General features: G+C 34.1%; 1 protein-coding gene across 1 annotated transcript in view; it reads left to right on the forward strand.

Moving 5' to 3' along the window:
• The first annotated feature begins 293 nt into the window (after nt 1-293).
• The window catches only part of LOC148442652 (vomeronasal type-2 receptor 26-like), a 46998-nt gene continuing 32898 nt past the window's right edge, over nt 294-14393 (forward strand). The window contains exons 1-2 of the mRNA XM_088463689.1: nt 294-382; nt 4868-4939. Of these exons, the coding sequence (XP_088319815.1) occupies nt 294-382; nt 4868-4939 (161 nt within the window). The remainder of the gene's footprint in view (nt 383-4867; nt 4940-14393) is intronic.

Genomic DNA, 14393 nt, shown 5'->3' on the forward strand with positions numbered 1-14393 from the left:
GAAACTGTTTTTTAATGAAATTCTTAATCTCCTTGTTACGAAAGCTATAGATGAGAGGACTCAAAAGTGGTGTCAGAGTAGATTGGTGGATGGCTGTGGCTAAGTCATATTCAGAAGAGTAACTTGCTTGAAGTTGTATGTACATGAAAGCAACACTTCCATAGAAAATCAGTGCCATAATGAGGTGGGATATGCAGGTGGAGAAAGCCTTTTTCCGTTCTTCTGATGTCCTCATTTTCAGTATTGTAAGCAATATATTAATATACATAATACCAATCAATAAAGAGTTCAAGATGATTGTGAAAGAACTAACACTTAAGTCCATTGTAACATCAAGTTCACTACTGGCACAAGCTAGTGTCAACAGAGGAGAAGAGTCACAGTATATATGGTCAATTTCATTTGGACCACAAAAAGGTAACCTATAAACCATAATGATCATGGCTAATGGACTCATGAAACCAAAGAGCCAGCATAGACATATAAATATCTTACAAGACTTCAAAGTCATAATTGTGTGATATCGAAGAGCATAGCAAATAGCTACAAATCGATCATAAGCCATAACAGTCAGAAGGTAATTCTCCATTACTAAGAATGCATCAAAAGCATACATTTGCAAAAAGCAGCAATTAAAAGACATGTATGCCTTTCCATTTAGGAATAGAACAAAGAGCGTTGGATACACTGTTGTGACGATACTTATCTCAACCACAGACAATATACTTATAAAAATATACATAGGTATGTGGAGATGAGAATCAAAATAGATGACAAGTAATATAATTGCATTGCCAGCTGTGATAAAAATATAGAGTAAAAGAAATACAACAAAAATAAACTTGTGGTATTGAATTATGTTATGGAAACCCAATATGACAAATGTACTGACAGTCTGATTATTGTACATTGCGTGGATTGATCAAGAAAAAATATTTAATTTCAAATTTCTCCAGGGGACAAATAATTTCAATTGGCTGACTCGAAAAATAAGAAAATTAGAAATTATACCACTATATTGATAGGATGAAATAATAATAATAATATATCATCAAAACATTATATACACATTATTCACTAGTGTTAGGGTTTTCAAATATGTACATGGCATGTAAAATATAGTCTGTGCAAGCAAGAACCAAGCATACTACTGACAAATAGTTACAGGACACGGCTACAGCCTATGTGTACACATTTATAATTGTGATAGATTTTGGTCACATTACATGTCAGTGAGCACTGTTTGATATTACAAATGGAAATGCACACATATAAGTGTTACAATTATATCTCATATATTAAACAGTATTATATCACAAATACAGTCAAAATAACCTAAGCTTGCTGCTTGTAAATCAGTTTCAGATATTTCCAATATGTATCCTTTGGTATAGCTTCTTATTCATTGCCTTTTTATTTAGATAGTATTATTATTATTATTATTATTATTATTATTATTATTATTTAATGTAATAATGAATACAAGGGTAAACTATTAATTATATAATTAATTAAGTTAATTATATAACTATTTATATAATTATTTAGGGCATTAACAATAAAAGAGCCTAAAGTATATGTTAAGATATGTATTTATACTATATCAACATCGTGTGTTTGACCAGCATTCAAATAATAAGATGTATTCTCAAATGTTTTAACTGTACTTTGTGTTAAATTTGGAATTCTCAGCTGTTACAGTATTTGTAGGTCAATTTAAAGTTGAATAAGGCAGATCCTAATGATATTAATTTCTCTTTGTAAATACTGAAACTGCATTTTTCAGAATTCTAAATAATTGTGGTGTTTTGTGTTCTTGTACATATTGTATTATTGTATTGTGAAATATGCACCCTAAATAAAAAATAAAAAGAAAGAATGTTTCAACATGTCACAGTAAACATAAATATCATAAGAATTGGTAATTTAAACACTGTTATATTATATATTACTATATTTTGTATATCTTTATAGCACACACAAACAATATATATATATATATATACTGTCTATGTGTGTATTTATAATATACATACTGAATACATGTATATACTGTATATATATATATATATATTATATATATATATATATACAGTAATGGAAAATAAATATACTACAACAGTCATAATATTTAATGTTGAAAACCAGAGACAAGCTAGAATCTAGAACACATAAATACTGTATATCCCAGTTGACACCATCATCTCTTCCTTGAAATGCATCAATAACTTCTATTGAGAGGCAACAACTTATACTTATGCTTATGTTAAAAAGTTAAATAAGTTATAAGTTGACATAATAAAAAAGATTCTTCCTTCAACATAATTTATACATTATGGTTTTTATGTTTTTAGCAATATAAAAATGTATCAAAAAATAATTATAAATGTTACAAAGTAGACACACCTGCTGTTGCTTCACAAATTGTAAAATTAGCTGTGTTATAGTGGGAAGAGAAGTTTGATGGTTGTGGGAAGATTTCACATAACAGAGGAAGGGCTAAATATTGTAAGCAACACTTTTACAAAGCTCTGACACCTTTAGCAGATTTGACTCACTGGATTTTGTGTCAGCAATTATATTCAATACAAAAGACTTCTGAATTTGTATTCCATATAATTGCACCATTAAATTCAATGTACAAAACTGCCAAAAATGTTTTGGCTTTGAAAATTGATGGATGACTAAATTACACATATTATACTGTATTTGCAACAGTTGGATAGTTGGGTAGAAGTAATCAATAAATGTGAGTAATTTCACAGTTTTTAAAATAAGCTACTATTCTAAACAGTATTAAATAAATATTCAGATTGTACACTATAATATTGCCAATAAAATGGCTAATGTAGAATGGTGAAAATGTGTCATATTTAGATAATTCTGTCTATGAGTCAAGTTTATTAAAATAAAAAAAATATCTGATGGGCTTAAAATAAAGAAAAGGTAGGCCACTGAATGTTCATTTTCTCTCTATTTGTTGAATCTTATTTAGAAAAACACTTTTGCTCTGTTCACCATAATCTTTGCCCATGTTTGTTGGTAGATTTCCTTTTTACAGTACCTGGAAGGCAGTTTTGGTGTTTTTATGATTATGTTTGTTACTATGAAGTTGTTATAGACACACTGACACATTTTCTATTCTTAATTTTTGATTGACTAACTACTAGGCATGTTGTGCTAATATAAAACAATAAACTCCCTTTCTAATGCCCTAACTTTACTCCTATAGTGTGGATCTAAAGTAAGATATAAAATTAAAAATTGAGCAATGCTCCTAATTTCCATTAATGGATTTGAAGATGAAGATTAGAAAAGTTAGAGTTCAGGTCACCAAAAATAAATAACACCTCAAGTCACTATCATAATTACAAATAGTAGCATACACAGACACAATCACCTAAAAAATGTGTGTTAAAAGGACTGTAGATCTTTTTGTTTGACCTTTGCACATCCCATGCATTGTTTGGCTTGACTTTCTAATGAGTGTGCTTCATTTATTAAATATTGGTAAATATTACCAAATGTTTAAATTCATTGTTTTAATAAGCATGGTTGGCATAGTGGTTAGCATTACTGCCTCACAGTCCTAGGGTCAAGGGTTTAATTCCTGACCAAAGTGCTATCAGAGCAGAGTTTGTATGTACTCCCCATGTTTCCTTTGGGTGTTCCAGTTTCCTTCCACACTTCAAAAAACATACTGGAAGTTTCATTGGTTTCTAACAAAAAAAATTGAACCCTAGTATGTGATAGGGAATATTGATTGCAAGTTGCATTAGGGCAAGGACTGATGTGGATTAAACAAATATCCTTTATAAAGTGGTGTGTAATATGTGTGCACTATATACACTAAATAACTGTTAATAAATACATAAATAAAAAAATAAATAATAGCTTAAATGTGGACAAACTTCAGAATAATCAAATTTATTTGCCAATCTATATCAATTACTATGAGACATTATCTCCTTAACTCAGCACTCTTTACCTATTATTTAGATTGTATCTACCCTAAAGCTACCTATGTAGTATAGTAATGTTTCTCTGGAAATATGTAATTATATATAAGATATATACTGCTTTGCAAATTGTGTTCTTTTTCTAATATAAATCAAATTCCTTCTTTTGCCTTAACTAATTTGTTCTTAATTATATTGAAACAACATTTTGTGAACTAATTTTTGTACAATAAATTGTTTGTACTATATAATGGATACATTTTCTACCTCATCAAACACACTCACATAATTAGAAGAACCCAGTTAACCTACAGCACCAACACGTCATAAGACAGTGGAAAAAGAGAATTTGAAGAGAACACACAAGAAACACGATCATAAAAAACCCATACAAATGTATTTTGTTTCTGTATATCTTATAAATACTTTTACTTATGATCTACCTTTTTATAAATCAATATTTTAGATTTTGTACCTTTTATATAAACTTGTTGCTTCTAAAATCATTAAACAAAATCTTTAGTAATATTAAGGCTATCATTTTTAACAAATTGTTGGCCTCACAATTATTTATTTTTTATAGTTTAGAATTAAAAAATTTTTTTTTGCAATGTAAGAACAACATTAAATATTTTAATACTGGTTTCTAAACTAAAGACTATATTAATAATACCTTTCACAATCAAAACAATGGCTTAAAATGTAACCTGTAAATTTTAAAATTATATATATACTGTCACAATACTATAAGTCTATAATGGGTCTGGAGATTTAATTATTTCAGATGATAGAATTAATGTGCAACAAATACTAACCTGGAAACTCAAACTTGATGTCTTTGAATTATGAAAAACAACCTACATTAAATTACAATTATAAACTTTCTCAAGAGCATCTTTATGTACTAGATGCAATATCCTGTGGGAGCTAGAGAAACTCAACAAGATGGATTGGTTTAAAACCTCTGGAGATATTGCCAGGTGTGTTTATTAATAGTATTTGTGGAATTTATAATTAATTGGAAAACAGGGTCTCATCTTTACATTACATTATAGTAAGTAATGATTTGTTTTTATATTAGGATGGAAATGTGTAAATTTCAATGAATCCCTCAGGATATCAAAATGTAGTTATGTGGTATTGTATGAATATGTAGACCAGTTAGATATAAATACCTTAATTTATTAATTAAACTATATGCAATTTACTTTATTTAGCTTTAAATTACATAAGGAAATTATAACATTCATGGTCAAATTGTTTTAGGTTAAGAATCCCAACAACACTGAAAAATAAAACAAAGTGACAATGCTATTTTAGATATAGTCTATAATAGATGCTGGATATATTTTTTGTAACCCAAAAAATAGAATGTGAACAAAAAGTTGTTTTGTTTTTTCTAGACGAACAAGGGACCTTGTTATGTATCATTAATTACATCTAAACTGGTGGTGGAATGTATATCATTCTCAGTGTTAAGTAGTTTTCCTTAACATTTGTGATCACATGGTGCACCATGTCTTCGCACATCTATAGAAACCAATTGCTGGTGGGTATTATGCATATTCTCATTGTTGGATGTCCTTAAAGTTTTTAAGTAACTAGGAGCTTCTGGGTAACTTCTGTGACATAAATTATTAATTATCTTGTTAGTTTGTTTCAAGAATACATCAGGAGGAGAGCAATTCCTTCAAAGGCACATTAATTGGCCACTCAGAATATTCAACTTCCAGGACTTGTGATGTGCACTTTTGAAATATATATGAATAGGTGCTAACTGGTTTTATGTAATTTGATGTCTGTATGGTAGATACAGCAGCCTCAAGGGTTGTACAGTAGGTGAATGTGAAAAATAAATTAAAAGTGTTGTTGTTAAAGGAAGAAACACCATCTTGTGCAGTGTAAAGATCCCCATCCTAAATAATAAAAAGATCAGCTATGTAGTGACCACAGAGAACCAGGGATGTGTGAATGTCACCAAACGTCAAAGATGGAGGTCCTTGAACTCCCCCATGGAGAAGTTGGTGTAACTGGGTGCAAACCTAGCTCCTATGGCCACTCTCATGACTTGGAGATTAAAAGTGTCAGCAAAAAAAACCTGTAACAAATAAATATATACACGTAAAAGGACTCCTCTCCCGATGTTAGGTCACCGTGTCGATACAATTGAAAGTAAATATGATGAATGTCCTACTGATGTGAAATTTTGGTGTATAAAGATTTTACATATAAAGTGAGGAAAGCATATGTGTCCTTCCACACTATAGATTGAATACGTTGTAGGAAATGGGTGGGACCTAGGCAAAGGGACTTGAGATTGTAGAAAAATTAATGTAAAGGAAGAGATTAGAGGGAAGAGAATTGATGCCAGAAAAAAATGGGTTGGCCAGGTGGTTAGGTGAGGGATTTGGTGATTTTGGGGAGGTGATAGTATACAGAAATAGCCATGTCTCCCTGAATATGACCCGGCCATGGCTGAATCAAGGAGAGATTTTAATTCACCTAGAAAGGTCGGGTCTGTGTTCAGGACTTGGTAAAATGATTAATTATCCAATTGGTTATAGGCTGCCTTTATCTAATCATTCCTTTCCTGGATCACTAGACCATCCTTATCTGCTTCCTAGTTGATATTTAAGTTGTCCTGCATGAGCATTTTAAGAGCTCTCTTCTCCTTCCTACATAAATTTAATGGCCTGGTTGATGGCCTGGTTCTAATGTGAGCTTTGGTTTTAAAGCTGTCAGTCCCTTGTGTATTAACGTAATAAATCAATCTCCCAAAAATAGGGGTTTGATGTTACCTTCTTCCCATAAATCTTACAAAATAGAATATTACCCACTATCAAATGAATATAAAACATTAAGTATGGACTCATCCTAATGTTTATTGGCAAAATATCACTTATGGCTTAGAGAATGAACATATCTGTTCAGATCCCCAACATATTAGGGCCAGTCATTGTTGTACATTTAAGACACTTACTTAATATGGAAAGTTAGTCCTGGTCTAACTGTTTAGATGTAATATTAAACACATGGGGAATTGAATTCCTCATTCCTTATATTGATATTTCTCTTAGTTAGAATCTTATTAGATGTTTCTTTTGTGAGTATGCTTACTCTTCTACCCCTAGGCTTCAGTCTGTTTGTCTCTTGGGTCTACTTACAGTAAGTGTCTATGGGACTGGGGTCTTGGATCCCAATGGTTGGGACAGGGGCATTCCTACTAAAAAGCCATAGAGAAGATACTTTCTCTCTCCTTTCATAACCTATTAATTTATTATGGTCTAGCACTCCTCCCATTTCTGTGTGTAATGTTCCTTGAATTATACTGAGTGTATGAACTAGTTCTACCCTGTTAGAAATTGTTATCTCTATTTTGGTAAATTATTTTTGTGTAGGTTGTCACTGAATAATTTTTATAATCTTCAAGATCTCATCTTAACTTTTTTTTGGGTGTTCTCCAATATATGCTTTTTGAATCTTTCAATGTTATATTACAAGGTAAAGTCACTTGCTTCTTAGGAAGTAATGGGGTTATTCCACAATGAAACCTGTTAAGACACTGAATCCAGACACCTTAGTATCCATGCTACCAACTATTCTGACCAGCCTCATCTTTGGATGCTATCTTCATAGCTGCATTTGCTGTCAGCGTACACTACAATGTGAGAACCTCTTGCTAACAGAGACTGCACAGAGTCTATAATTTTTCTTCAAGTGGGTAATATTAATACTATACAGATGTGTCTTCATACATTGTTGCTGCAGTGAAGCAAAACAACCCCTCTCAGCTCGCCAGCTCCTCTGCTTACACTGTGACTTTTTTTGCATTTTTTCACCAGGACACTGCACTGATTAATTTGATATGCAACTCTTGTATATCTTTGTGTGATTGAATCTGAATCATATGTAAAGTGCTACATTGCAGCGGCCACAGCTTTTTTCTTACACTAAGTTCCATTGTGTTTCATTTACAGACTCAGTGAAACACAGATATACAAGTGTTACATATCAAATTAATCAGTGTATTTTTCTGGTGCATCTTAGCTGCATCATTTTGTGACTATGATGCATTTTCAGTGAAAAAGTTGCTCAACACTAACAGAGTCACACAGGACCTGGTGGCTCACACAAGCCAGGCATCTCATGCCACATTGATATTGAGGCTAGATATATGAAGACACATCTGTATGCTATTTTTTTATCCATATTTACAATTTTTCTGTGCACGCTATCAGATTGCATCACATGGTCCCATAGTGACTGCATAATATAGACCACCAGTTTACACCATCCTTAATTAGTGGTCTTGGACTATTCCTGGGTGTCCAACTTTATTTTGGAATTCATGATTGATTATATGAGACAGGTGAGAGGGAGTGGAGGGAGAGTAAGCAGTGGAAGGGTGTGATCAGGATCGGACACCCTCAATGCAGCAGCTGAGGGGGTGGGAGGTGTGTCCAGATCAAACATCTTTGGTGGCCATGGGGGGCTGGATCACTCACCCACACGGGCGGCAAGGGGGGCTAAGTCAGACACCAGAGGCTTTGGGGGTGGGAGGGGGGCTGCACTGGACACTGGAGGCTGCGGACGAGTGAAAGACAGTGGAGGGATAGAGAGAGGGGGCAGTCGCAGTGAGGAAATTCTTATAGATACCTCATCTGTAGGGGAAAAAGTATCACTTTTTTGAAAAGCTGACTCCATAAAAAGAGAAGTTTTTCAGAAGTGATACTTTTGTTCGTGAGGCATGATGAATGTCTCCAAAAGATTTTTTAAACTTGCAGCGAGTTTAAAACATAATTATCACTAGTGATAATTATGTTATGATGAATAGGCCCTTAAGTGTGATAAAAATATAATTAGGAGCTGCCAGGCTAAATGCAAGAATATTTGTTTATTCTCCTATCAGTAAGAATGGTGCTAATATGTATAAAAAAATATTATCATAACTTGAATAATTTAAGAATTTCAATAGACCAGTTTTGTCAAAATAATATAACAAGTTTAATAATGTAAACATATATTAAAATAAGACATAAAAAATGGAGGACAAAATTAAAAACATGAATAGTGCAAAGCACACAGAGTAACGGAAAAGTGTGCTGTGCAACCTTAATAATTATTACATAAAAATACCATATGTGGACTATAAGATACTCCTAATAAATATATTGAGGAACACTTGAAAGAATAAAGTCCAATAGAGTATAGCAGTTGGTAGGTATCTAAAGTTATTTCTGGTGTGGGTATAATGTATAAAGACATGTTCTAGGGTCTTCTTGACTATCACATGTCCTGAAATGTATGAACAGGGGGACCAGAGCATTAGTTTGGATTAGACCTTGGGTGACACACATGTTTCCCCTGAAGGAGGAGACTTATGGTGGTGTTGGTCAGCATAATGCAATCTGGTTCTAGAATCCCTCTTAGGTTCAGAAACTTTTTCTTCAATGTTGAGGTCAAAGAATCTGGAGAGTACATCCACCTTTCCATTTTTAGTTTTAGTGTTAAAGGTGATGACCAGATTGAAATGGGAAAGAGTTGAATGTCCATCTCACCTGATGGGGATTTAAATGTTGAAGAAAAGTAAGAAGAGTAAATTTTTATGATCAATATATATGGAAAATACTGTTACTTCCAATTGATGATGTCACTCCTCAAGAGCAAGATTAATTGCTAATAGCTGTTGTTACAAATCTCATATTTTTATAAGCAAGAGGATGGTGTTTGCCTGGGTGTTGGGACAGACGTTCCCCTACTCCAAAGGAAAGGCTTTGTTCAAGCTATTGAAAACTGGAATGGCCTTTTATGGCCAAACATTATATCTGGCTCCTTTTACAAGTCTGTAGTGGTGGGAGCCACTACAGAAGAATAATCACTGAATCCTATAATACATTGGATATATTTTAGTCCTGAAGGATCTGGCTATCCTTTGACTGCATTGAGGTTTTCTGGTTCCATCTGTAGACCTTGGTCTGAAAGGATTTTATTAGTAACACAGGTAATGATTTTTTTCAACATGGATCCAATGGGCAGGTAGAGTTTGTGAGGAAATTACTATATTTTCCAAATAAATCTCAACACTCAAATATAGAAAGTCTCAAAAAAATTATTTTCTGCTCGTGGTTTGTTAAAAACATCAGTGAACACCATATACTGTGGTGGATTCACTAATTTACACACTGGTTTACAGATCACCATGGAATCACAAAGTAAAAAACATTTAATTGTACATTATCTATAGCATATGGAACCCCAAGATAGTAGCTGACTAGTCTTCCTGTTCAAATTGGGGTATGAAGTTGAAGCCTTGGTAAGTGCAGGATGATGGAATTTAAGACCTTATGAATTATAAGGAAGACATATTTTTCAGATGAAGGTATCCTACTTGGAGAGAGATTGAGATTTACATAAAATGGAGCCTTTGGATACTTTAGTCAAAAAGAGCAGATGTTTCAAAAACTGTATTATAAGTGTACTGAGAGATACCATTGTGGAAAACTGAGGGAAATTTCTCAAAGATGGACAGTAACAGAGGGAATATAGAATAGCCTCTACATTACAATATAGCCTTTGGACTTGCTGGGAAATTCCACCAATAAATGACCCTGGCATCCACAATAAAATTTTATATGCACAATAGGTAATACAGGCTTAAGTCAGAGGAACATAGCAATATTCAGAGTCACTAGCAAGCAGGTGTCTGGTACACAGGAAATCCAATACAATAACAGATAAACTGTTGTAAAACAGTGAGACTTAATATTCTAGAATGGAATAATGCAGAGAGTGCTGCATAGATATGTTTGAGTTTGGTGTCATCAGCATGGACAATCAAGTGACAGTCCCCTTTACTCCTGCACAGTGCCATTTGTAGTGGTTGTGCTGGAATCAGATTGGTGCATACAATTCAGTTCAGTTCAATTCAGTAATGCATACAATAGGGCCAGGTTTCATTCATCCAGATCATTACAGATTGCTATTTTAAATGTATAAACCCAGCTTCATTCACAATTTAATACAAACATTACAGTTTAGCATCTACATTCAATATTTTGTATCCCTGTATCCAGCCAGATACAATGTTGAGTTCTAAGTAACATTGACATTCTTACATATTTAAAATAGAGAAATTATTAATTAATATTTCCCTTTCTCTGGACATAATTTTAATTTGCAAATAACCAGAGGTCTACTGTCTTCCAATATATATATATATATATATATATATATATGTATATTACTGACAATGGCGCTCACAACTGCAAAGATATAATATATACTAATTGACCAGAGTGCAGCTGCCAATCAAAGAAGTCTGTGCAATGTCTCCAAAAAACAACATATGGTGAATTGGCTGCGCAGTCTAGTCAAACCAATAACAATTTGTATGTATAAAAAAACATTTATTAATAAATCCCGTATGGAGATTAACAATCAAACACAGTATATAAAAACATATGGTACAGTCTTGAACAGCTACGAATTACTGTCCTAAAAATTAAGAGTTAATTAACATTAATGTATGAAAAAAGTTTTGAGTAAAAATAGAATCTACATGGAACATAAAATACAATTTGATATGGCTGTAGTAAAATGTCCTGAAACAAAATACTGATTACCGCTTGTGAATAGAAGAGTGAATGAATTTCAAAGTCTCTAAAGTGTCACCTTAATTGATGCCGTTATTGCCAAATATGGATCACACTCATGTCCTGACTGCTTACTCACATGATGTGGATGGTGTGAGTATGACCACCCAATAGGGACTGATGACTAGTGTCAATGTCCTGTGTGCCAGTATCTCACCTGTCTTCAGTGTACTCGGCACAGTGCACTGTTGGTGGCAGCAACCGTGATGCGTATAACGCCCGTGGTATCTCCAGTGCCTGTAGAGGTAAAGGCAAGGCTCTGTAGTAAGAGATGATGGGGAGTTGGGCTGAGATCCAGTGATCTATCTCCAGTCTGCTCTGCACAGTACACCTCAGTCGATGAGTGCTGTGGCTGTCAGGGTGGTAATATACCTGATGTAGTGATGGAACTCTGTTGCTGGGATCCACAGACAGCCCGGTTGGATGGACTACTCTTTTAGGGTGGTAGTGTAGGCTTCACCATTCATTGGAGTGTCTGGTGTGATTGCACTAGCAAACTTTCCCTTTCAATAGATGCAGTCTGTGCTGGATGCCAGTATGAATACCCTTAAATTGCTAGAGAGAAATAATCACTGTCCAGACAATAATTGTGGTTCCAAAGCACAAAAATTCTTATTGCATTCAAAAAGAAAGGTACACGCTTTGATCTAGTAAAATTAGTGCAAAGACAATTAAATATAGAATATACGATACAGCCCAATACATACGCATGCGCACTGGTCCCAGCATACAGTAATCATTCCAGAAGTCTGTGGTCATCCAAAGAGAATGGCTGTATACTAGAACCAGTATGCAAGCTATATACCCTCCCAGAACAAAGAAACTAGTTAACGGATTTCCATTGGGTCTGGCTACTGGACATTCTGGTATGATGCAGGTCATTGGACAATTCCTATAGCATCACTAGGGGTATGTCCCAGTTCCTCAGATGTTGCTTTGTGTGGTTTTCCCGCCAAAGAACTGGTTTAAACTAGTAAAAAAACACTTCATACAATTTCACATTCTAACCACTATTTTCATATGGTTCATATCTTGCGAATGCATGATGCAATTTCCTTGTGGGTCAAACCGGAAATCTGCAATTAAACAGTGATTTAGAATGGTACCAAACATGATATGTCTACTAGCTTATGTACCTTAAATTTCATATACATTACATTTCACAACATAAGTTTTCGTTAATAAAACCTCTAATATTTACCTTTTAATGTGGAGGAACCTTTTTATAAGTTATTGTATGTGTAAGTGTGAGAATATTTGCTTATAGTCGCTAATATGCATGGTGCGTTTATGTGTAGGTGCTTTTGATAAACAGCGCAACTGTGTGCATTGCATCTTGTATATTTTATATGTATGATTTAATGTGTGTATGGGATATGGTAGGCCTTTCAACAGTATGCGGTAGCAATGCAGATGCACAATGCTAATAATCTCATATAGCTTCGCACACAATGGTTTCATGCTGAAGACACAAGATGGCGTCATCAGGGGCGACACAAAATGGCGTCGCCCGATATTAATTTAAGATCTGGTCTCAGCCAATCATCCGGCTTTGACAGTCCACCCTTTGATAGCAAATAATACGCTATCACACTCTGGTCTTAAATTTATTCAGTCATACACTATGAAATATTATTTAAAGTTATATTAGGGGATGGCACAATGTGGTCATTAAACCATCAATAATGTGTCCCTGGGAGGGACATAAAACTACCCTCATATGCACACCGCGGATCTTGGAAGATCATTGGAAAGATGTGGGGATGCACCTAACCTATAAAGGAGGTCTTGAAGGGGATAGGGACTTACATTATTTAGGATGTTTAAAATAACATTTAATAATACATTTCATGCATGGCTAAATCTATACATCATCTGATGGTACATTCTAGTTCAGGATTGTAATGCAGTTCTTCATTTACCTTAGTATGCATACTATTACTACTAACCACCATCATAATTTAATTCTCAAGGTTTACCTTAGCATTACATTTTCCACACTTCAACACAGCAGGAACACATCTGACACATAAGCCAATTACTAAGATGACAACCAATATGAGGATCAGGAGTTCACCTACACTAGCAATCATTTCCTGGACCCACTCTCCTAGACCGGAGAACCATTTTACAGGGTTCAACCAATAGAACCACTCTTCAACATTTCCCTCTACCTCAGTCAATGAGGCATTATGGTTCTTTCAAAATTCCTATTTCAGCTGCAGAATTTCATCCATTCTCCAGTCTATCACCTCCTTGTGATCGCCAGTATTATTTGTGATGTAAGTGCAACACTTGACACCAATTTGGGTGGCCAGAGTCATACAGTATCCACCAGTAACAGCTGTTAAATAATTTAATACTAGTCTATGTTGCACAAGTTCTTTCTTATAGGCCTGTAGCTCCTTACAAGTGTACCTGAACGTGTCATCATACATCTCGGTAATATTATCTATTAATTTAGCAAGGTCTTGAATGTATCTAAAATTTAAAGTACCCCGAGCAATCCTGGTGGGATATAATGCTACCAAAATTTGGAAGCCAGTTGTTTCACTAATCAACTGTGTGGCTGTATGTACATCACCAGGTATCATATTTCTTTTGTCTCTGTGTTCATGCTGTGTGTGAAGATATGGTGATGGTGTGTTTTTATGAATACCAAGCATTTCACCATGTGTAAGGGTCATAACCTGGGAGTACCCTTCCCACATAACATAAACCTTCAGAACTCAGAGTGAGCCACGTGTACGCTTTCCTTTCACATATAAAATACACATCGTCT

This window comes from Taudactylus pleione, unplaced genomic scaffold (genome assembly GCF_031769625.1).
Source record: "Taudactylus pleione unplaced genomic scaffold, aTauple2 ptg001427l, whole genome shotgun sequence".
NCBI classification, from domain to species: Eukaryota; Metazoa; Chordata; class Amphibia; order Anura; family Myobatrachidae; genus Taudactylus; species Taudactylus pleione.